The 25314-nt window shown below is 45.6% G+C and overlaps 1 protein-coding gene across 1 annotated transcript in view; it reads right to left on the bottom strand.

The window, feature by feature from the left end:
• FAM120C (family with sequence similarity 120 member C) overlaps positions 1-25314 on the bottom strand; it is a 29134-nt gene that overhangs the window by 2467 nt on the left and 1353 nt on the right. Inside the window, exons 2-15 of the mRNA XM_080988002.1 lie at positions 16631-16877; positions 14700-14782; positions 12799-12927; positions 12321-12423; positions 11131-11216; positions 9812-10128; positions 9241-9526; positions 8941-9112; positions 8308-8557; positions 7784-7898; positions 2372-2581; positions 1435-1636; positions 853-991; positions 329-386 (exon numbers count right to left, since the gene is read on the bottom strand). Of these exons, the coding sequence (XP_080844128.1) occupies positions 329-386; positions 853-991; positions 1435-1636; positions 2372-2581; positions 7784-7898; positions 8308-8557; positions 8941-9112; positions 9241-9526; positions 9812-10128; positions 11131-11216; positions 12321-12423; positions 12799-12927; positions 14700-14782; positions 16631-16877 (2397 nt within the window). The remainder of the gene's footprint in view (positions 1-328; positions 387-852; positions 992-1434; positions 1637-2371; positions 2582-7783; positions 7899-8307; positions 8558-8940; positions 9113-9240; positions 9527-9811; positions 10129-11130; positions 11217-12320; positions 12424-12798; positions 12928-14699; positions 14783-16630; positions 16878-25314) is intronic.

The raw sequence follows: 25314 nt of genomic DNA, 5'->3' as shown, positions 1-25314 counted from the left end.
ACTGAAAGCCTTCTTTTGCTGGCGATGGGCTAAAACATCACCCTCATTTTATGGATGGAAAACTCAGCCACCCCTAGAAGGAAAAGGAGCTGAAGATAAGCAGGCCAAAGGGGGGGATAGACCTCCAAAAGCCCTATTCTGCAGCATCCCTTTTTATTTCTTCCAAAGTGTGCCTCATAGCGGCTGACATGAAGAGTACCCAGAGTGTGGGCCATTGCAGCAAGTCGGCAGATACTTTTAGAAGAGCAGGGAAAGGAGGATCCACCAGTGACATAAAAAAGGATTTGGACACTGCACAGGGAACAACAGGGGAGGCAGGGACACATACTTGCTTGCTCACTTTCTTGTTTCCTTTGGGGGTTTTTCCAGAGTTATCACGACCACGGCTGCAACAGGAAAGAAAGGTTTTTATGAATGGAAATGAGTCATTTTATAATGTTCTCCATCCAAAGTAGTAAGTTATTAAATTGGTTAGCTTAGTATCCTAAATCTCAAATTGGTTATATAGCCTTTTATAGCAAAAGGTATCTGTTAAAATCTAATTGATGAAACAATTAATTCGTTTAAAAGGCAGTTTCATTCAGCTTTAATCTTTAATTGATTTTAAGATCTTTCAACTTGCTCTGGATTCTTCCCACTCAATCCCGATTTACTGGTCTTCTCGTTCTTTTCCCAAACTGTTGAGACTCGTCTTCCCTTTCCACAGAAAGGTGCAGAATCCAGGGGCCAGGCTCCCCACTCCTCACTAGGAACCCCAAATCTCAAAAAACTGCAGGTGACAAAGGGAAACAACACCCTTTCCTGACAACCAAGGCTATACGAAGCCAAGGCGACTCGTCTAGTGGCACCTACCCTTTCCCTGGGCCTCCAACGGATACCACTTGCATGCCGAAGGAACCCTGCCCACGGGACGGCTTGCTTCCAGCCCACTGGCCCACCACCATGCCAGCAATCTCCAATTTGCCTCCTTGTGGCGGGATAGGGTGAAGACCTAGGAAAAGGGAAGAATCAGTAAGCAACTAAGCGGAGTAGGCTGGTTTGCACCCTAATTTGATCACCTGCACCCACAGCTCAAGGTCAAAGCATGAGAGTTGGAAAGAAATGGCCCTACTGCAAACTCAACAGAGATCACCGCACAGACAGAGGGCAGGCGAGGAAGCAAAACTGTTTCTGGGGCTGTACTACTTTAGACTGCAGGTGGGGAACAGCTTGCCTAAAAAGAAAAGAAACCCACCCCTACCCCAAACATTAATAAGTGGGAGGGGGGAGCCTGCAGGAGGAAGTTTGTGCAAATTAGATCAAGAGCTTCCTGCCAGGGCAAATAGGATATGATGTAACTCCCAGTGGCTTGCTCACTATTTGCTAGAGAGAAGCAGGCTATATATCATATGAAGCAAACACGTAACAGAGGCAACTGGAAGCACAGCAACTTACCTGTGAAGCCTCTGGTCCTCCCAGGGGCTGAAGGCTGAACAGAACCAATGGCGCGAGGATAGAGAGGCATAGGGTAAAAGGATGGGGCCATGGAAGATACAAAGGGTGGAGGTGGGAGCAGGGGAGGCGGAGCCTGGCGGTTGAAGTTGATGCCTTCCAGGATGCTCTGCCTCATCTTCTCTACCTTGGACACCTGTTCATTCTGTGGATCAAGGAGGAGTAGGAGGGAGACAAAAAAATAACTGAACCAGAGTTTGATGGTATTATAAAAGTGCCAGGCACTTCCCACCGCTGTATCCCTCCAGTAAAACAATATCAAGGTCATGGAGCGTAACTAGGGTGGGCCAGTTAGGGCAGTTTGCCCTGGGTATCATATGGGGAAGAAGGGTCCAAGGGCACATATTATGTGATGCATCGACAATTATTTGAACAGATGATGGAGAATGTGATCCGGTCGAAGTTAAGCACTTTGACTCCCCCACTGTAATCAGTAGGATGTAAAAATGCCTAACAAGATTGAGAGCCTTGTGGTGTATTCTATTCAGTATGAAGTAATTAAGTATGTTCTGCAGATAATAGATTGAAGCCAGATACCAGTTTGCTTAGAGGCTTGGTCATGGCAGCAGGCCAGGCAGAGTGGCAGTTTCTCATTAGCTTTGTGCCTGCAGCTTAACAATACACAAAAAAGCACATTCAGCTGTTGAATACTGCTGGTGGGTGGGTGCTGCGGTGGGGGGGTGGAGTAACTAAAGGCATTAGACAGCAGCAGCCAGAGACCTTTTGACAACACTCTTAGTTTCACCTACAACTACAAGGTGAGCATGTGTAGAACGCACAGGAACAACTAGATGTGGCACTGAATCAAGGACTAAGCAGCAACTCAGGATGTCAGCAGCAGGATCAGCAGCCACTTCCTTCTAGGAGTGCTAACCCTTACCTGTCCATCACACAGGTCTATCAGGGGTGCCTTTTCCCATGTGGCTTTGATTAGCTTGCTCTGGAAAAGCTTCCCGTCAAAGTAGATCCATGGGCAGCAATGTTCCCAAGGGACGGGCTGCCCACATGCATCATTGGCAAAAAGGGCTGTGTCCACTCCACTCATAAATAGGGCAGCCAGCTGAACTCCCCGGGGATCCAGCTTCTCAATCTGCAATGGAAGCAACATACCTTCAGCCATCAAGGAGCTCAGTTTAGTAACAGTCCCCCACTTTGTCACGGAGACCTTAGTAACTGAGTGAGTTACCCACAAGCCTGTATTTGTAATGCAGGAGAGAGCAACAATGAGGCTTAGCACAGGAAAATGATAATGATGGTGATGATGATGATGATGATGATGATGATGATGATGATAAGTATCAGATGGAAGCCTGAGACACAGCACAGGGCTTTCATTTTTGACCTCCAAAGTCAACCAAGTCAGACCTACTCGTATGAATAGCACAGGGTTAAAAAGAGGAGAGCATATCCGTCAAAAGCAGAGGTCAGCAAACTTTTTCAGCAGGGAGCCGGTCCACTGTCCCTCAGACCTTGTGGGGGGGCCGGACTATATTTTGAAAAAAAAACGAACATATTCCTATACCCCACAAATAACCCAGAGATGAATTTAAAATAAAAGCACACATTCTACTCATGTAAAAACACGCTGATTCCCAGACCATCCGCGGGCTGGATTTAGAAGGGGATTGGGCCGGATCCGGCCCCCGGGCCTTAGTTTGCCTACCCATGGTTAAAAGTGTCTTTTTGAGGTCCCTGCTCTCACCAGCCCTGGAGAGATTAATCTACTACATAATGGGCCAGAAGCAGGAACCAGATGCAAATACCCCATATCAAAATTTGTTAGGGCTCAAGCCTGTTCCACCAAATCTTCCCATCTCTCATCAGGGCAGACCTCTCTCTGCCAGATGTTCTCTGTGCGCCAAACTTTTAGTGGCTCTACACTGGGCAATGCGCTCTGGAGTCACGGCTCATGTGGGTATCTTACTCCCACCCTCTCTTCTCTTAGCTTTTCTACCTATCTCTTGCTGGACCATGCCCCGTTTTTAATGGAACAAAAAAATAATAGATGCAAATACCTCCAGGTATGTATGACGTGTCCTTCGTTCCCAGGGAGTACCTGCAACCTGTCCCCTCCCTCCATATTTAATATATTAAGAAGCAGGGCTCTCGGGGGGGGGGCACCAGGTGGCGCATTGGAAGATGGCCGACAATAACATCTCTCCGACCCACACGAGGTAATTAAGAGGCTGCTATGGGTAGTATGCAGCCTTCCCGACCCCCCAAGGAGATGGGGGGGGACTGCCTTGCCAGCGGTGTCCATAATGCACCCCCGGAATCGAAAGAAGGGGGTGCCCAGTCACTTGGCACAAGCCCTCGGTGAAGTCGGCTCTTCCGGACGCTTTCTCCAATCGCGCTCTGGTTTGCTTCAGCTCGAAAATATAATTGGAAAGAAGCTGAAGCACATACATCAAGCGAAGTTCGGGAGTTAAGACTGCTGATTAATGCATCTCTGTGACCGGAGCGATGGGAGGGACATATAAATCAAGTGATGAACCACCATTAAGAGACTGGTATGTTTGGAATGAAAAGGAAGGGGGGCGGAGGAAAAAACTTTTCTTTTCTTTGCCTTATGTGAGTATTAATAACCCTCCACCCCAGAAAGACGAATCGTTGCATTTTATTAATCACAAGCAGGAACTCAAGAGCTGTGTGGAGTGAATTATTGATTGAAGAGAGGACTGGTAAATATCGGAGAACGGAGGAAAATTTTATGACGCAGTTTTAAATGGCATCTTGCTAAGACAGGCTTGTCTAAGAAAGACGGGGGGAGGAGGACCAGGATCATCGGAATGCGAATGATGAATGGAATGTGATCTAAACCTGGCAGAGCCCTCGGATATACTTGGCAAGCCTAGGAAAATTAATGGACAGACCGAGGATAAATTCTTTACGGAGGTGTGGAATGGTGTCTGTCCCTATGAGATATGATTTTTGGAGAGTGTTAAACCCACACAGAGGATGTTTGTTTCCAACCCGCTTGTGAAGATTATCAGAGATCGCAAAGAAAGGAATATATGATAACAACAAGAAGATGAAGAAAATAATAAAGAGACTATCTGGACAGAACTGGATAGAACTGTCTAATTAAAGCAGCAATATAAGTGATGTTTGGACCCCCTTCCGGAGCTTGGAGTATGGGCACCCCCAACAAAATTTAAAAATATGGCTGTATAATTTGGAACTAATGTGATTTGGAAATAATGTGATTTGATTGGCCTGTTAATAAAAATTATATTTAAAGGGGAAAAAAGAAGCAGGGCTCTCTTCCAGAGGGCATGGTTTCTGGCTCTCAAGGAGACGTGAGCCCCAGCACCTCTTTCCTTAACAAAAGGAGGGCTGGTTCTACTGCTTCAGGCAACTTTTATTTCTCCAAAGATTTTTATTAAAGTTTTCACGATACAATAAAATAGTATCTAAGGCGAATAGAATCAAAAAGACAAGAAATAGAGGAGAGAGGGAAGAAGAAGAAAAGAGAGAGAAAAAGAACAGATAGGAAACATTAACACCAATAATAGTAATGATAATAAAACACCAAATTATATGTATATAGCCCTCGCTCATAAACTTCAATCCCCATATAAGGAAGAGTCTTCTCAGCTGTCACCTGGGAGAGCTTACCTCTTCCTCAGTCTCACACCCTGGAAAAGACCCTCTCCTATCACCTCTCTGTATGTATCTTCATTTAAGAAATCAAAAGAAAAATAAACTATAAAAAATAAGCAATCATAAAGAAAACAGAGTAAAGGGGGGGGGGATGAAAGGGGGGGAAGGCTTCCGCTTCTCTATCTGCCAATTATTTGTATTTTTGATTACTCAAAATATGTAGCATTTACACTCCAGAAATATCCAGTTTTCCCCATTCTGCTAGATCTCAAATTTTCTTCCCAGACATCTTTTCTCACTCAGGAAGTATAATGTAGCTCTTCATTTACGCATTGTTATCTTCAAGTGTCCAATATGTATATTTTTCCCCAGTTCCTCGTGGTGAGTTTCTCCTCAGGGGTTCCAACCTTTCTCAGTAATGTAGTAATTCATCTTTGTTTGCCTGTTAAATCTTCATTAAATCATTTTTCATTCTTTTCTTTTCCCCCATCTCCTTTTCTGTTTGCGTATTTGTTATTCCACATCTCATCAGACACAGCTTTGAAAGCGCATTCAGTATAAAAAAACTATGCTTTGAACTGTCATCAGCTGTTTTTGTGGTCAGTAAATTTCCAACTTTACAGCAGATTTCGTCATCAGCTCCCACCTTTCTGGCAGCCATAAATCTGTCTCCTCAGCTCCATCTGGTATTTTTTTCACATTTAGACAAAAATGGTCCCTCTGTTCGCCGACTGCAGATCCTGCACCTCCCATTCGTCTTATCTGTATCCCAATCTCCTTAACCATCTCCTGTAATCTGTTTAAGTCTATTAGCTGTGCCTTTGCATGAGTTTAAGGATCAGTGATGTCTTTAGTGTCAGCATGATATATTACGCTGTCTTTGCTTCTCTGTGTTGTGTGACGCAGACAGCAATTCCCACTTTCATTTTCCATCAACTCAGCACACGGAAACAAGGGTTTACAAAAGACGTAAAAAATAAATTATAAGCAATTTTGAGCTCCAATATTTCCAGGCAGTAAAATATTTAGATCTTCTTGAAAAGGCTTTCTGCCTGTTATCTGTTATTGCTTTTAACTGTCTGCAGTCTTTTCCCTCTGTGTGTTATTAATTGACAAATACAGAATCCAATTTATATTCCTTTCTTTCCAGTCCTACTAATAATAATTAAGATAAGGAGAGTGCAAACTTTAAGCTCTAGTTTAAGAGCGATTATGCAGTGCTCAAACCAATATATTCACCTGGCTGTAGACACATTTCCCCTCCACAGAGATTTATCTTTCCCTCAGTACGACAATGAATGTCTTCTTCAGAATATCTGAGGCTGTGCTCTTCAACATCCCTTAGTCCCAAGGGGAGTTAGGTAGCCAGATTTATCCCCTGACCACCTCTCATCTCTGCTAGTGTAGCAGACGTTATCTCAGTTCGCCATAGTTCCAACCAGAAGTCCCTGCTTCAGACAACTTTTAAAGATCACAGTGGCCCTCCTGTTACACCTCTAAACACTATGCCACAGATTTCTTTCACTACTGCTCTACATCAAATTCCTCTGCTTAAAGGTCTATGCAATCCAATGTCATACATGCAGGATGACTTTATGTACATCACAAGTTTTAGGTCTTGTTGTCATAAGCAACAGGAAGTGGTAGTAAACCCATTTGTGGATGGCCCCTCTGTAACCGGGGCTCTCATGATGGAATGTTCATGCACAGAAAAGGTTCCCTGTACACAGAAAACTAGAATACCAGTAAGAAAGCCAAGATATTATGCTAGAACCTTCCCTCAACCACCACCAACAAGCCTGCATGCTCATTTTCTATGTACAAGGAATATATGATCTCTCACCCGCAGTCTGAAGCAGAACAGCCCAAACATAGGCGAATTCCAGCCTAACAAGCCTTGTCAGCAGAAGCCCTGTGCAAGGACTTCCACTTGCACAATGGGGCTTTCCACCCCCCATCCCCCGCATGAGTCCCAAAACTAACTTGGGAGGGGGGTGTCAAGAGAACATCCAAAACACCTTGCAGGGAGGAAAGAGGGAGGGAGAAGGGCTGCAATACTTGCGCAGACAGAATGTTTTGTCCTAGCACAATACTGAATTCCACCCATTGTATCATCTGCCATCAGAGACAAGACAGGAGTCTGAAATTTCAGGTTTTGCAAAATTAGAAGTTTTGGGTTAGCAGGAACAACAGCAGTATGAGAAGAGATGGGATGGGTGAGTGAAAGGCAGCAAGGAAGCATGGACAAGGGGAGTGCATCTCAAAAAATGCATGATTTGCAGGAAGGTTTTGCCTCTCATGGACAAGAAAGTTTCCCCTTCCTTAGCCCACGAGCTCTAATCCACTGAGCTGCCTTCCCGATTCCCTGCAACAGAGATGGGGAATCACTGCCCTCCAAATGCAGTTGGACTCCACCTCTCATCAGTGCCAGTAGCCACAGCCAATAGTCAGGGATTGTGGGAACTGTAGTCCAGCAACATCTGAGATGGTTCCTAGATTAAGGTTACCGTATTTTATTCAATGAATCCAGGGACATTTTTCAACTTCAATGGGTTTTGTATGGGGACTGAATTGTAAATCTGGGGACTGTCCCCGGGAAACAGGGATGTCTGGTAACCTTATCCTAGATTCCCCACTCCTGCCCTAAGGGTATAAAGATTGCACAGATCAAATCCAAGCTCAACCTTACCTTCAGTTCTTGAAGCTGATCTGGCTCATATAGCTGAGCAGACACAGCCTGGGCCAGGAAGGCATCCAACTCGTGTCTATGCAGGATCCGACCCCCAGGCCATTGTATCATGTATCTTTAAAAAAAGGAAAATACGACAGAATATATAAATCAAAAGAGTTACTCCACCACGTGCTGGGGAGGAAAGGAAACCAAAGGGACACTTCCCAGCTTCTTTTTCTATTTAACTTCAATGCAGCAGGAGGTTACAAGAATTTAACAGGAACTCAACATTAATAGCTAGATAGATAGGCATCTATACCTTGTATTTTCTTGGAAACTCAAAATTGGTAAATAGAATGTTCTTTCAGTTGCTAGAATAAGTTTTGAGCCTCAATTCAGGAGATGATGTAACTGGCACTCCACTCGCCCGTACACAGAGCCACAATTCTTCCAAATCCTGCTGTGCCATTCCACCCATCCTGTCTCAGGAGCCCTCCCTCCTGAGTATTCCCACCCATCATGGACAGACCTGCCCCACTCACCGTAGCACACAGCACATAAGCAGCAGATGTGTGGGGACATTGGCGGGATTGAGCATGCCGGGGGTGTCTGATTTCATACAGGCCAAGAAGGCTCTCATGCGTCGGTTCTTGTCCTCCACTGCTTTGCCCAGCCACAACTTCTTGAGGTTGGGACATGTCCACTCTCGAAAAGCAAGGGCCGATACCAATTCTGGAGTCTGTGGGGATTTCCCCTTGTACGCCGACCATTCCTTGACGATAACAGGAGGAGCTATGGAGGAAAGAACAGGGCCCATCTGACTGCGAGGATAAAACACTTGCACACTGTTCCTGTAAGGAGACATAGAAGGCACTTCCCCAAGCTTACATGATCAGGAGAAACACCACTTGGACCCAGCCCACCTGGAGGACAGATACACGAAACCAGGATGCTGCCTATCAATTGACGACTGAACCTATTCAGCAGACATGTACCGCAAGTCAAGGCCAACCTGTACCGCAGTTCAACACAATGGGCAATAAAAAAAAGGCCCTTGCTGCCAATGAATCTCCATATTCCAAAAAGTGCCCAGGATACCTCTGGGAGGCCCACCTTCCACTTTTACGAACACAGCACTGGAACAGCAACCGCAGGCTGAAGAAGGGATCACCTACTTTTCACAGGGATACGCTTGCGCACAGCCAGCCGTTCCATCCGCCTCTGGGTCTCAGCCACACTGAAGAGGACGCCATAGACATGCTGCCGCGCAGCCCGGAAAAGGACAGCTGCTGGCGGCAGCTCGGTGTTGCACTCGTCTTCAATGCACACTGGGATCTTGATTTCACCCTGGAATGGAGGGTTGGAAACTGAGGGTCCAGGACTGCTGGCTCTCAGCCCCTGTGCTGCCCTCCAAGCCACCCCACAGAGAGCCAGTTAAAATAACTTAAAAGGTCCACTGCCAACCCCCAGCTCACCTTCGTTAGGACATGGTAGATGAATGGGTACATAAGCCCTCGCCGGTGCCGGTGCTCAGCCACCCGAAGCACCTCAGGGGCAACAGTGGGCAGGGGCGGGGTGGTGATGTCCATGTGGTTGCGAGTCGCCATGGAGAGCAGCGAAGGAATGTGAGCCTCAGGCCCACTCAGGCTCCTCTCCGAGTTGCCAGTGCCCCCAGGTGGCTGCCCCCAGCCCTGAGTCATCCTCTTCTCAGCCCCAGGATCCTCCCAGCCAGACTTGCGAGGTCCGGATTCAGAGACGTGACTGCAGCAGTGAGAGGAAAGGGATATGCTAGCAGTCTCACACCCCGTAGCAAGCAGCAAAGCCAGGACCTGGCCCTTCTATCCAGCTTCTTCCCCCACCCCACCACACCATGAGATCAAAACTGAGGAATCCTCCTGGTTCCACCAGCCCTGCTCAATGCTGTGCACTTTCCCAGACACATGAACAGCAGTCATGGGCCCCTCCAATCCACCTTCTTCCATACATCCATAGCTGCCACCCCCGTCTGTCCTGCAGATCTCAGAATGCCGCTAGGTCCCCACTCACTTGGAACTGGTACCGTTGTGCTCTTCTCCATCGGAGGAGGAGGAGGGCGAAGACCCAGGCCCAGACGATGGGGAGGGCTTGGAACTCAGGTGGTGGTTGGGGAACTTGGCGGGGCAGTTGTCATATGAAACAGGCCAGTTGTTGAAGTGTCCGCCCTTCAGAGCAGGGTCCTCGTGGAAAGGGGCTGCATCCACCAGGCCATGTGGAGAGAAGAGAAAACTGGAGCCAGGGCCGGGAAGGAAAGACGAGGAGGCGGCAACACCACCATGAGTGGAAGGCGGATGGTACTGCATCTTTGGCCCCATCTGAGGTGCAAACTGGAGATGGAAGCAAAGGGGGAAAAAGGGTTGACAGATTGTCATTGGGGCTACCTGAGCAAAGCTGGAGAAGGGCCACAGCTTAGCAGCAGAGAACATGCTTTGCAGGCAGTCTCTGATCCCCAGGATCTGCAGTACAAAATGGGCTCAAAGAACAAGTGATGAGAGAGACCTCTGCATGAAACCCTGGACAGTGGCTGGCAGTCAGAAATAGATGGATCATGTACTGTCTACATCTTTAGCTCAAGCAACTATAAGAGTTAGAAACAAGAGTTTTATTTTTTTAAAGGCTGAGATGCCTATGATGATAACATGCGTCAGATGCCGCACTCCATATGGTATCACAGACTCATGGAATGTGCACAGCCCTGGCTTGGCAGAAGATGCAATGCAACAGATTTAAAAGGAGGCAGTGGTAACAAGAGGGGATCATTCTCATGGTACAGTTTTATAGCTCTCCTTGAAACGGGACCAAATGCTCGCAAGAGCACCTGCATATGAATGAATTGCAGGTGCAGACCTACCCTTTGCAAACACAGAATTTGGCCTTGGTCAGCAGATTTATACTTTATGAAGAATGAGACAGACTGTGGTAAAATTCCGGACTGTACTACTTCAGTCTGAGTGCAGGAGGGAGAGGGTGTCATGTTTTTGAATGCTGTGAACTAGAGGAATATGTTTATCACAGGCCTCTTTTTTATGTGCTGGTCTGTTATACGTATATGGCTTTTTGCATAAGAGAGCATTTTTAAAAATGACACACCCCTTGCTGCCTGAAGTGGCACAATCCAGAATTCAATCCAGAATTCAACTGCCTCACTCTCCGCTGAAATACAAAATAAGCTTGTTATAGGCTTGGCTTCCAACAAGCAACAGTCTCCCCTCAATAACCCAATGAGCAGTAAGGAGGCACAGCCACTGACCTGTCTATCTTGAACACAGTAATGAACAAAATTATCAAGAAAAGTTGAACATCTGCCTAAAACAAGTCTGGGGACTTACCACAGCCTTCCCAGAAGGGAGCGGTACCATTGGATTGCGGTTCATAGGTGCTGCCCCTCCAAAGTGGTTGGGCCCAAAAGCTGGAACTGAAACACAGAATTGTCACCTTGTTAAAATACAGGAATCTCCATTTTCCCAGCACACCCTTGCCAGGACCATTAAAAAGACCGAGTGTGGATACCTGCCAATGTACAAGTTGGTTAAACTAGGATGTGGTTGATGAACATTTCAAAAAGCAGGTGTGAGCAGGGGGAGTCATATTTTTGTTTACGAAGGAAAGTCATTTATGTCTTTCCCAAGCTGGTGACTCTGCCTTTGTACCTTTGGCCAACCTTATGGTACTCTGCCATGCTGGAACCCCTGCACATGGCAGCATGGTTTAGGAAAGTAGCTCTCAAAGATTTGCGTAAATCTCCTGAGAAGAGGGTGGTGTTCAATGCAGAATGAGGACACATACTTTGGTCCAGAAATCCTGGAGGAATTTTGTCTGAAAAGTCACTCCAGACCAAAAAAAGAAAGGAGGGGGTGCTGATTGATATACGAGTTCTCTTGTCCAGCAAAAGGTAAATAGTAGACTGCAGTTCACTGGCAAACCATTGTTCAATTTTCAACAGATTCCATATTTCCTCTGATTATTGAGATTCTTGCAAAAGATGCTGGACTAGGGGAATTTAAAGTCCATCAAGGCACCTATATCCTTAAACAAGTATGCATATTCAGAGGCACTTAACCCAGATTAGCTATGCCTCGTTAAGAGATCCTGAGAATGCACTCTTGCTATGTAACTTTAACACACAACTGTGGACAATGAGGAACGGCTGTTAATAGTAGTTTTGTAGGAGGGCAGAATGTGTGAATGGCTCAATGAGATTACCAGCACCTGGCCTGGAAAGGTGCTCCAGTGCCTTTAGCAGACCGTGACACAGAGAAGTTCAAAAGGTGGAGTTTCTGGCTCCCTGTAATGCATGGCCACCGGGAAAGCCACTCCAAACTTCTTCCAGCCACGTGGCTAATGAAAGGCACCCAAGCCCTTTGGACCAGGAGGTGGCAACTCTAGAGAAAAGTGCAGACTTGATCTCTCCCAGCGGAGGGCTCCATAGGGTATCAGGCAGGGCCTCACCTTCTTGGACAGCGGGAGAAAACACGGCTGAGAGGGAGGTGAGGTTGACCAGCGCCGCCTGGATACTCACGAACATACGGGGACTGGCCCACTGGGGTAGGCGGTGCCTTCGTGGCCACGGAATAGTATTCTACAGCCTTCTTGAAACGCTCAATTTTATCTTCGGTCCTGGACTGGGGAGGAACCAGAGGAAAAGAAAGTGACAGGGGCGGGGACAGGAGTGCGGCCAATTGCAAGTCGCAATGGCATTCGGTGTGAAAATCCTACCGCCTGCTCAAGCCGACCAGCACAGAGGGCTTTAATGTTATGCGATCTTCTACTGTTATGGGGTTGGAGACACAGGCCACTATGAACCAACCAGCTGCTGTGGACTGTGGAGGCGCTGAAATGGCAACCCAGGATCTAACCCTCATTTTAGCAGTCCCCATAAATAAGCCTCTTTTCCTTCTGTGGATCCCTTTATCCCAAACCTCTCCACTGCCTGCAACTTTCACAGCAGCCGCGATGATAGGTGGAAATTTAGCCCTGCACCACAGGCTCTGTCTCACCTGGGAGTGCTTGAAGACATCTCTCCCTATCACATCCAAGTTGGAGGGATTTTTGATGGTGCTGACATACTCGGACACAGCCTTGATGACTACATCACAGGGTGGCAGGACCAGCTGATGGGCGCGCACCTAGAACCAGCACACAAAGCACTTAAAATCCCTGACAAAGGCAAACAGCAAGACAACATCTCTGTGCTCTACAGGCCTGGTAAGCAACAAGTTCTACCAGAGGGCTATTTTGGGGACAGTCCCCACACCCAGCAGGTGGATGAACAGGAAGTCCTACTGCCGCAGACTCTTTCTACATGTCTCTTTCTTCTCTGGACTTGCAATAGGGTACCATAGGAAGATACATGGCTTGTACCTTTCAGGGACCAAATTTGGCCCTGGGGCCTCCCAGCTGCTGATCCCTAGTGCAGAAGCATGGTGCTACGAGATCCTGAAATGGCTCCACCATCATGCAGCTCTTGCTAGTGACAGAAGCTCACCTGGTTCAACTGCCTTATCCCAAAGCAGGATCCTCTGCGCATCACTGACTTTGACACCAGAGTTTAAGGGCAGATTCACATAACAATCATGTTTGTTGGGGATACAACATATCGTTTGGCATTTGCTACAGAAAAGGAGTATGAAGGAAGATTGCTGGAATCTCTAAACATGAAGGGATATGAAGTGAGCATATACCAGGGAAGCTACAGCTCCCTGCCATATACCCACTGCATGTCTGAAGTCATATTATCTCCTCTTCATACGTTTTTGTGTTTGCCAAGTTACTTGGGAGGTACTCATTTTCTCAAACCATCAGGGGAGACCCTTCTCTGGGTGTGCTCCCATCACCTTAAGAGGCATGGCCTTCTCAGGAATGGTACCCTCCTTATCCCCTTTCACTTCCCAAGACCTTTCTGTTTAGCTAGTCCTTTGGGCAAGCATCACTAATGTACTTTGTTTTATCTTGGCTGTTGTATTGATTTAAAATGTTCTAATTCCAATGTAGGTTTTGTATGGCATTATTATAACTGTTTCCTAAGCCCCCTTGAGAACCCTTGTGGGGCTAGGAGACATACCTTTTCACACAAATAAAGATACTTACAACACAAATCAAACACTGGCATACCCCTGGCAAATATGACTGCCTAGGGAATAAAGCATGTACTGATCTTAGCTCCTTTACAGCAGCCAGCATGGAGCATGACATTGGCAGAGAACAGGAGAGTAACCCATGCCAGAGGTTCATCATGAATTTCCTCCTCTTGTTGTGTGGCTATATCCATCAAAAGTCCTCCAGCTATATGAAGCTGTGGCAGTAGTTTAAAAACAAAAAACTAAACAAACAAAAACAAAAAAATGATGCTGGAAAAATGCACCCTAAGCCTCCAAGAGTCATGCTGTGACTCTTTTTTTCTAGACCTAGCCTAACCCCATTATATCTCTATACAGAAGTTGCTGAACTACAAATTCCATCATGTCTGACCATTGGCCATGCTGGGGCTGATGGGAGTTGGAGTCCAACATCTAGAGAACTACCAGCCCTCCCATGCTCCACTCCTCTTCCAGAGCTAGGGACAGAAATCTTAGTTTTTATTAGCCTTGGTCCAAACTGCATTTCTCCCACTTGTCTGAAGGACAAATGTCGTACAGAGTTCAAATAGAGCTATCCTCAGCACCACCACTCTAAACATCAGAGCCACGCTTTCCCAGAACTGGTTTTGAAAGCACTGCCTCTCCTGCCGCTCTTCAGAAACAATCATGTCTCCCGAGAGTTGTGGACAAAAGATTTTGGAGTGCTAGCTCCAATCCACCTCACAGTCTTTTCTCCTTAAGACACCACTGCACCAGTTCATTCCCCAAAGGGTTTCCTGCCTTGCTGCCCTCAAGACAGGCCAAGGGGATGCTGGCACTACCTTGAGTGAAGCCAGTGGGTGGTCTGGTCCAAGAAGGCTCCAATGGAAGGCAGCCAAATCTTCATCTGGAAGGATGTGGTTCCCTGGGAGCAAAAAGGGGATAATAACTGAAAGCTGCCAACAAACAAGAGAATTCAAACCCTCTGCTCCCCCATCCAATTTATTTCTCTGCCTTTCCAATAGGTAAAACACAGGTATGCAGAAACAGGTCTCATTGGACTGAACCTGCTAGTGTTAAGGTTTAAGCACATTAAGTATAAAGGTAAAAGTAAAGGGACCCCTGACATTTAAGTCTAGTCGCGAACGACTCCGGGGTTGCACGGAAACGCCATTTACCTTCCCACCGGAGTGGTACCTATTTATCTACTTGCACTGCATGCTTTCGAACTGCTAGGTTGGCAGGAGCCACCCGCGTCCCATACATTAAGTATGGCGTGATGCTAAAGACTCTCCTGCACACAACACACACATATCCACATTCTAGTACAGAAGTTATATACGTTTGCATGGAGCTACTTAATTTGCACATGTTCCACCAGCTGAAACAAAGCACAAATTGAATCCAAGCCCAACCAAGGTGACAGAAGTTCCTAAGGAGAGCGTGTCTGGAGTTATCAATACCTCATTCTGAGAGGAGCAACTTGAATTCTCTGTCCACATTCAATTTCTCTCTGTGGAAGCTTCTTGTGCCAGCAACGGCCCAGAAACTGCAAGCACATTTGGCTTCCATCCACGTTCTAGACTTCAGCCAGTATAGTGTTCAGTTGGACTCATAGGAATTGTTCTTATGGCCTTGACCAAGGCATCTCGTAAAGTTTTCTGAGGTCATAGGTATGGTGGATCACTTACAGAACCACTTTCCAGATGCTCTCAGCGTCACTCAAAGCCTTTTCCCTGAGGAAAATATTAAGCACTCATGCCCTGAACAGAATTTAAGTTTTCTCTCATCTTCACTGCACGTTCCTCTTCTTTCTCATGTTGAAGACACACATTGGCGAGGGGCTGTAGCCCAAGTGGTAATGCCATCCCAGTTAAAAATATCTTATCCAGGAGAGCTGCTGCCAGTCAGAGTAGACAATACTAGGCGGAATGGTCTAACTCTACACGGATCCGATATAGCAGAAGGCAGCTTCACATGTTCAGACAACCTTCCACTTTCTTTCTAGTTCCTGCCAACACTAGTGCAGTGTAGTGATTTAGCGTGTTGCACTAGGACTCCACTCAGCCATGAATGGTGACCTTGGGCCAATCAGTCTCTTAGCCTAACCTACCTCACAGGGTTGTGGTGAAGATAATTAAGGGTGGCGGTGAAGAACCATGTGTCCCACCTTGAGCTCCTTGGAGGAAAGGTGAGATATAAATATAATAATTAGATAAATAAATACACAGCAGCCCTTCGCCAACATCTGGACACATCCTAACTCTCTTTTTCTTTCCCCCAGATCAGAGACTCCCTGCTTGAGTAGCACCAAACACTGAAGTTGGGGGGAAGCTGGGAGTTTGAAAATGAATTTAGCACCTGTGATTTGACAGCCCTTCCTGGGTCTCTCATTAGCCTGAGAGATACCAGTCATTTCATGTGTAAAATTAAGCCGGATCGTGGCTTTGCCCAGAGACACCCTGGGAATGCTATAGTTGGGCAGAGAAAAGACTGTGTGTGAAACATTTAACTAACACAATTTTTTGAGTACTTCTACCCCTCATTTTAAAGTCAAGGCACTGAAATATATGCTGCTGAACTGTGCCACTGCCTGCTCCTGCTGATTTTATGTTTCACTCTTTTTACAGCCTTCACAACAACTGTGGGAGGTGAGTTAGGCCATGGGAGAGCATCTTGCTCATGGCTGCCTAGTGAGCTTTTTGCCCAATTGGACCCAATCCTCTGAAACCTTCACTCACTTCACCACTCAGCCAATCCAGTTTCAACATACCGAGCAAGGCAGCGAAGATGGGAAAGCTGCTTAGCTTGAGGCCCAGCTGCTTGGCCACTTCTTGCATCAGGAACTGGTTGGTGGTGAGGTTCTTGCCATTCCAGCTCAGTTTGAGGGCATGGGAGCTATAATAGGAGGGTATGTTGCAGAGGGCATATTCGGAGTCATGGGCAATGAGCCCATGGAAACCATTCTCCCGGAAGAAGGATACCACTTCCTGGTGATGATCCTCCAGGCTCTGGAACACCTGCAGAAAAGAAGGGACGAGGCTGAGTAAAAAGGCACACTGCAGCAAAGCTCTTTCGTGCTTTCTGTTAAGCCCCCCCAGTACAGAATTCACTTCAGGGCAATTCCTCCACAGACTCCATCTGCTTATATATGCAGGAAAGTGGCTCACTTCCCTTTGGAAGCTGAAAGGTATGGCATGTGAATATCAAAAATGTCATCAGAACAAGGTGTCTAGACATCATGTGTTTCAGTTTCATGCTGTTCTGCAAACTCTGGTTAAAGTTAACCGTGGTCTGTGATAAATTCAGGGCAAATATAACACTAAAGAGGAAGGAGGAGAATTAGAAGGGGAAAGGGAGTGGGGAGGAAGGCGGTTCCTATCTCTTAACCATGATTAAAGGTAAAGGGACCCCTGACCATTAGGTCCAGTCGTGACCGACTCTGGGGTTGCGGCGCTCATCTCCCTTTATTGGCCGAGGGAGCCAGCGTTTGTCCGCAGACAGCTTCCGGGTCATGTGGCCAGCATGACTAAGCCACTTCTGGCGAACCAGAGCAGCGCACGGAAACGCCGTTTACCTTCCCGCTGGAGCGGTGCCTATTTATCTACTTGCACTTTGACGTGCTTTCAAACTGCTAGGTTGGGAGGAGCTGGAACCGGACAACGGGAGCTCACCCCGTCGCGGGGATTTGAACCGCCAACCTTCTGATCGGCAAGTCCTAGGCTCTGTGGTTTAACCCACAGCGCCACCCGCGTCCCATGATTAGGAGATTGTAAAATATTACATGTACACTAGATTTAGGTGTTGAGAATTTTCAAGAGCGATCCCACACTACAAGTTTTATCTCATATCAAGTGGGTCAACAGCCTTCCTTCCTTCCCAAGAAAAGACATATAAATTACACCTTCCTTGTTTCTCAAGAAAAAGACATGATATACATCAGGGATCACAACTATGCTGCTTGCAGGTGCCATCTGGCATCCATGAATTTCTGAGTTTTTCTATTCCCTTCCCCCTTTGGTCATGAGGTGGTGAGGATGGTTACCTGTTTCTCACTTGAAAAGTACACAGGGCTGAAGGGGGAAGCTGGAAGAGTGATGTTCTTTGTCACTTCCCTTTTCAGCTCTATGTGCTTCTCAGGACTCACAGTCCCAGATCTGACTTTTACCTAGACCCCTTGGGAAAGTGAAGTGTGTGCACTTCTATCGCTCAGTCCTGGTGGTGTGAGGGTGGAGAAGAGAAGTTATCAGAGGGCATGGCACCCACAGCACTCACTCCAAATGTGCCCAGAGGCCCAAAATGGTTGGCACCCGTAACCTATACAGTTAATGGTTTACTGTGATTCACTTCATATTTCTCAAGAGGGGACAGAGGCTGGAAAGCTATTTTAGTGTGAGAAAGAAACCAAGCAAAACAAACTGGAAGCAAGACAGAAACTCTTAAAAACCAAAGGTGATTAATGGCAAAGCAGCAAGAACTAGGCTGTTTATCTTTCAAATCAGGATTTTAAAAAACAATATAAAGGCAGATCCTGGAGGTTTTTTGACCACCCTATTATCCAACTATTGAACATTTAAGGGACTGGGTCCTGTCACTGTAATCTTAAGGCTTTGTTCCTCTGCCCCAACCCAAAAATAAATAAATTCTTTGACATTTAATGGGAAGCAAGACATTACTCTTGCTATAAATGGTGGCCACTAGCATTTCCTTAGTGATCGTTAGTCCTTTAGCTGAAATCTTTAGCCCTTTCAGAAGAACATTTTGCAAACCCCTAAGGCTTAAAGATCCTGTCCCTGAAAAACATGAAAAGGGCCTCCTGAAGATGATGCAGAAGTATTTGCTAGGGAGGGTTAATGGATAAAATGATGGAATTCGTTCCTACAAGACACGGTGATGGTTCACTAGCTCAATTAGATTGTATAAACTATTTTTTGTCATATTCATGGAGAATATGACCATCCATACTCACATCCATGATAGATAAATACCTTTGATGTTCAGAGGCATAAAATCTACTGAATACCAGGAGCAAGCCATCAGCTGTGTGCTCCCAAAGACTAGGCTGGTTGCTAGACTACATAGACATCAGGCTGATTCAGCAAAGTTGGCTGCCTTCTCCCACCTGCAATTTTGGAAATTTAACTTCATTGGATCAGAAATCCAAGTGTGTCTTGTTTCTCCTGCCGCCTCTCAAACATCTGTCAGTTATTATTTTTATTTGTGTCCTTTCCTGTTTCCTGCATTGAATGATTCCATGCCCACCCACCCAGTAAATACAGAATGCTGGTATTCCTGCTGATTGTTTTACTTCATCCAAGAGCTTCTTATAGGTTCATTGCCCTGAGAAACACCAAGAGCCATAGCAATCACCAGAAAAATAGCAAGTACCAACATACTGATATGCATTTTATCTGTAGGTTACCAACATCTAGCATCATCACAATCTGTCCCCACACAAGCCAACAATAAGACACAATACAGTGGTGCCTCGCAAGACGAAATTAATCCGTTCCGCGAGTCTCTTCGTCTAGCGGTTTTTTCGTCTTGCGAAGCAACCCTATTAGCGGCTTAGCGGCTTAGCGCTATTAGTGGTTTAGCGGCTATTAAAGGCTTAGCGGCTTAGCGGCTAAAAGGCTATTAGCGGCTTAGCGGCTTAGAAAAGGGGGGGGAGCGAAAAAAATCTCAAGACTCGCAAGACATTTTCGTCTTGCGAAGCAAGCCCATAGGGAAATTCGTCCTGCGAAGCGCATCGAAAAACGGAAAACCCTTTCGTCTAGCGGGTTTTTCGTCTTGCGAGGCATTCATCTTGCGGGGCACCACTGTAATTTCAGGACAGTGTTAGAACTTCACCAGGCGCCAGGTGCGGAGCAAGTCCAACTGTGACCACATGGAGATCTCTGAGTGCCAGGTTGGCGACCGACATCTCCATCTGGCTGCCCCTCCAACTTTCTTAAGCAGGTAAGCAGAAGAGCTTATTTATTGCATTTATACCCCACCTTTTTCTCCATGGTTCACTCCCCTCCTCAGTTAATTCCTACAATGACTCTACAATGTAGTTACAGATAGGTAGCCGTGTTGGTCTGCCATAGTCAAAATAAAAAAAATCCTTCCAGTAGCACCTTTAAGACCAACTAAGTTAGTTCTTGGTATGAGCTTTCATGTGCAAGCACACTTCTTCAGATACCATCTGAAGTATCTGAAGGTATCTGAAGAAGTGTGCTTGCACACGAAAGCTCATACCAAGAACTAACTTAGTTGGTCTTAAAGGTGCTACTGGAAGGATTTTTTTTATTTCTACAATGTAGGTTAAGAGGCTGTGACTGGCCCATGGTCACCCAGTGAGCTTCAAGATTTGAGTCCTGGTCTGACACTCTAACCACTACACCACCCTGGCTTCCTAGAGTATTTCTGCTATGGGGCAGCTGTATAAATTAGGAAGGTAAATAAATATGGGGGAAATCAAATGTCCCTTAGAGAACGATCTGAAATATTTTCCTTGAAGCTTGAATTTGTTTTATTCTGGATTCTTTTATTTGCTGTAAACTGCTATTTTTTTTTCTTTAAAATATAGAACAGTATAGAAACGAAGCAAATAATCATAACAAACTTCATTTAAAAAAAGATGCATAGACATTGCGTTGTGGCAACCATAACCTCGGTTTAAGGTGCCATTTGGTGATTAGCTGATATACCTGAGTTCCTAACCCTGTTTCAGGACCACCCATCCCCACTTCGAAAAGACTGCACTCCTAAGGTAACACACTCACATGGTAGATCACCAAAAGCCAAATGACATTCCAAAAATGAACAACAAAAGAATTTGAAAAGTTATTTCTCGTAACTAAAATCTTAGTTTAAGAGATTAAAGCCACAATCATGATAGACAGCACAGAAATGGCCTCTGCTCCAGTACACAGCCCCCTAGTTTTTTCTTTTAAGGAAGGGGGGGGGAGAAGCAAATTCCTAGACCTCTCCCTCCCTCTCTTTTTTACAGGAAGAGAACCTTAAAAACATGAAGGGCTATTTATGCTAATTGCCTACTAGTGACATGGTATCTCAGTATAGAATCCAGCAGAAAGTTGCCATACTTCACTGTGTATGAATCCCCATCCTTCCACATGTCTCTCTTCCTTTATATCCACACACTTACTGCTTCCAACCATTTCAAGAGCCTCACTCCCTGCTCTCCCATGACACACAGTATTGAAACAAAATGGTTTCGTGCAATAGAGCAAAATTTAGACACACAGGCTTCATACTGTAATGGACTTGAAGCACTGACTCTGAACTGCGAGAGACTGGGATTTCTTTAGCGCAAAACCCAAGACCTCTTAGCAAAAATGAACAGGGAGAATAGAATGGAATGCTCAGCAGCAAACTATTAAGAACTTTTGCTCTGATTTGAGGCTTTGGTTCCCTTCAATCCATCCAGCCCACAATATACAGAAATACACAGGTCAGCATCCAAAGAGCTGCTTCTATACTAGCCCAGGCTTGGGCATACTCAGTGGGTTTCCATTCCTCTTTTCTCTGCCCCCCACCCTGACACAATGGAACAGCCAACCAACCTGGATTATTATAATCTGCTTTCGAAATCCCCCCCCCAGTTTTCAGAACTGCCCTGTGGTATGGGAACTAACATTTTGAGAAGCCCAAGTTCAAAGCTTCTTTGGATATATGGGACTTAATGTGGAATTGTTTGGATCCTGCCCACTGCAGAGATAACTGTACAAGACTAATACCAAAACCTAGAATCATAGAATCATTGGAGTTGGAAGAGACCACAAGGGCCATCGAGTCCAACCCCCTGCCAAGCAGGAAACACCATCAGAGCACTCCTGACATATGGTTGTCAAGCCTCTGCTTAAAGACCTCCAAAGAAGGAGACTCCACCACACTCCCTGGCAGCAAATTCCACTGTCGAACAGCTCTTACTGTCAGGAAGTTCTTCCTAATGTTTAGGTGGAATCTTCTTTCTTGTAGTTTGGATCCATTGCTCCGTGTCCGCTTCTCTGGAGCAGCAGAAAACAACCTTTCTCCCTCCTCTATGTGACATCCTTTTATATATTTGAACATGGCTATCATATCACCCCTTAACCTCCTCTTCTCCAGGCTAAACATGCCCAGCTCCCTTAGCCGTTCCTCATAAGGCATTGTTTCCAGGCCTTTGACCATTTTGGTTGCCCTCCTCTGGACACGTTCCAGTTTGTCAGTGTCCTTCTTGAACTGTGGTGCCCAGAACTGGACACAGTACTCCAGGTGAGGTCTGACCAGAGCAGAATACAGTGGCACTATTACTTCCCTTGATCTAGATGCTATACTCCTATTGATGCAGCCCAGAATTGCATTGGCTTTTTTAGCTGCCGCGTCACACTGTTGGCTCATGTCAAGTTTGTGGTCAACCAAGACTCCTAGATCCTTTTCACATGTACTGCTCTCAAGCCAGGTGTCACCCATCTTGTATTTGTGCCTCTCATTTTTTTGCCCAAGTGCAATACTTTACATTTCTCCCTGTTAAAATTCATCTTGTTTGTTTTGGCCCAGTTCTCTAATCTGTCAAGGTCGTTTTGAAGTGTGATCCTGTCCTCTGGGGTGTTAGCCACCCCTCCCTGTTTGGTGTCATCTGCAAATTTGATCAGGATGCCCTTGAGTCCATCATCCAAGTCGTTGATAAAGATGTTGAATAAGACCAGGCCCAAGACAGAACCCTGTGGCACCCCACTAGTCACTCTTCTCCAGGATGAAGAGGAACCATTGATGAGCACCCTTTGGGTTCGGTCAGTCAGCCAGTTACAAATCCACTGAGTGGTAGCATAGTCAAGACCGCATTTTACCAGCTTCTTTACAAGAATACCTAGTTGGGTTCAACTGTTTTCCATCCCTAAACAACATACAATCTAGATTTAAAGTACGTTTTATGTCTCACTTATTTCAAATGGAATGATTTAAGGGCAGATTCAATTCTCTCTCTGAAATTAATAGGGCTTTATTAAAAGTGTGTGCCCAATATTGTAAAACTGCTTTTCCAAATGCACTCAAAGTGGTGCTGAGAACACACTTTTTAAAAATGGGTTGATCATTTATTAAATGAGGCTGTATTTAAAGCTCATCTATTTCAGGTCAGCTGTTTCCAAAGCTTATTCAACTTCAGCTGATCTCCAAGCCTTTGCTTGCCAATTTACCTTTGGCCTCAGGAGGTTACATGCAGCTATTTGAGGGAATTTAGCTGAAATCCAGTATTCTCCATCTGCAGCCAGACACGTTGCTCCAAGCACACCATAAGAACAGTCTTGTTGGATCATACCAAAGGCCCATCTAGTCTGCATCCTATTTTCACAATGGCTAAGGAGTTGCTCGTGCTTCTTGTAAGTGTCTTTAATGTGTGTCTTTAAAAAGGCCAGCAAACCCATCAGGTTCTACACAGATGGGCAGCTTGTTCAACACCGAACGCTGTGACCAACTGCATATCTCACACATAAATGACAGAAATTGCACTGCATTTTTAAATGACCCTAGAAGATAACCAAGTTCCAGTTCACCGTGGGCATACTGCAGGTATTCTAGAATTCTTAAATGGCTATCCGCAAATGTGAAGAACTTGTTGATCAACACTTGGAAAATCCTGGTAACAGGGACCTAGAAATCACAAGGATTGGATATACAACTTTGGGCTTGCCTTTACTTGCTTTACACACAGCTTTGAAAGGTGTGTGTGAGAGAGAAGAGAGACAGACAGACAGAGGGAGGAAGGGACTAACTAATGCAGGCTTCCTCAATCTCGGCCCTCCAGATGTTTTTGGCCTACAACTCCCATGATCCCTAGCTAGCAGGACCAGTGGTCAGGGATGATGGGAATTGTAGTCTCAAAAAACATCTGGAGGGCCGAGTTTGAGGAAGCCTGAACTAATGTCCATCTTTTACATTCTTAAATCGCTTTGCAGACATTAGTAATCAGTAATCGTGACACCAACCCTGTAAGGTATATTGTCAGAGGGACCATATGGGAGGCTGAGAGAACAGTGGCTTGCCTGAGACCACATAGCAAGTTTGTGGCCAAAGTGAGATTTGAACATGGAACTTCCTGGCCTCACACTAACAGCCACTATGTGACACCAGCTGACATGGGACAAGCTCACATACCCACTTTTCCCACTGCTGATGCTGCTCCTTAATTCTATTCCCACCGCTTGGTTTTTCTCGCACACATCTGCCTAGAGACCTTTTTGATTGTCATTTCAACCAGCCCCCTAACCCTGTAAGGATCATGCAAAATGCTGTGCAACGTCCAGGCAGGGCAACTCAGGGACTTCTCTTGGTCAATTTCAGATTTGAATTCCAGTTGCCAGAACCAAAGACTACAAGAAGCACTGCATCATACCATGCTGTAAGGGGATTCACCAATTCTTGTTCTTCCTGAGCATGTCTGCATTACCTACTATGTGGGGGGGGGGCTGGGGGGGGCTACCCTATATTGCCTTACATTACTTCATCTAATGTACTTCTGCCATTTGCCCACCGTTAGGTATGGGGAGCAAACAATCACCCTTCACAGGGTGAAATGATTCAAATATATTTTGATCTGGATTAGCAGTATAATGCTTTAGACTAGAGAACTTCTGTGTGAGCATGAGGGTGTGGGTTCTAATCCTGTTGAATGCCATTTTCTTGTATAAAGCGTCTTGTAGTACACACCTTGCTCTTATACCAGAAGCCTACAGAAGCAACTGCACATCCAACTGTGTCCTAGATACTAACTTTAGGTGTTGGTCCAGTCCACATTTTTCGAGCAAATTTTAGTTTTCCTAGCAAAAATAAACAATATAGAGTTCATACAGCCATAGAAAACTCAACCCATAAGCGACACTTTGCTAATTTCAATCCTACAATTGTCCAGGCTTGGCTAAAATAGGTGACGCAAACACTCTTGCTATTATTTCTTATTGCACAGATGGTTACACTGAGAAGATCTGCCCAGAATTAGTCATGTTATTCTTTCAGCAAAACACAAATCTAATGCCAAAAACCTTGGCTTCAAAAATATTAATGAATCAATTAAAGAGAGATTACAAAAATTTAAGTACTTAAAAAATAGAATAAAGAAGGAGAAGGGGCAGAATGTAACGGGATTGAATAATGGATGGCTAGCGTGAAAAGACACAGCACAAATTTGGTTAATAAGCTGCCAGTCACTTGGGCTAAGGAAGAATTGCAGCCTGTGGTAACTTTGTAAAAACTGTGCCTGTGGTAAGGAAGAATTACTTCCAGTTGACCAAGCAGTGGAGGTTTTATAACTAGGTAGAAAACTGATTATTTCAGGCTGCCAATATGTCATAAATCAGGGGTGAGGAAAACTGTGGCTCTCCAGATGTCACTGGCTGGTGCTAATGGGAGATGAAAGCCATTAATATCTAGAAGGCCACATGTTCTCCACCCCTGCCCAGTGAAAACAGATGCACT

The sequence above is a fragment of the Podarcis pityusensis genome, assembly GCF_964106645.2.
Source record: "Podarcis pityusensis genome assembly, chromosome: 17".
In the NCBI taxonomy this organism is placed as follows: Eukaryota; Metazoa; Chordata; class Lepidosauria; order Squamata; family Lacertidae; genus Podarcis; species Podarcis pityusensis.
The sequence above is the reverse complement of the archived record's forward strand: the minus strand, read 5'-3'. Positions and strand labels throughout refer to the sequence as shown.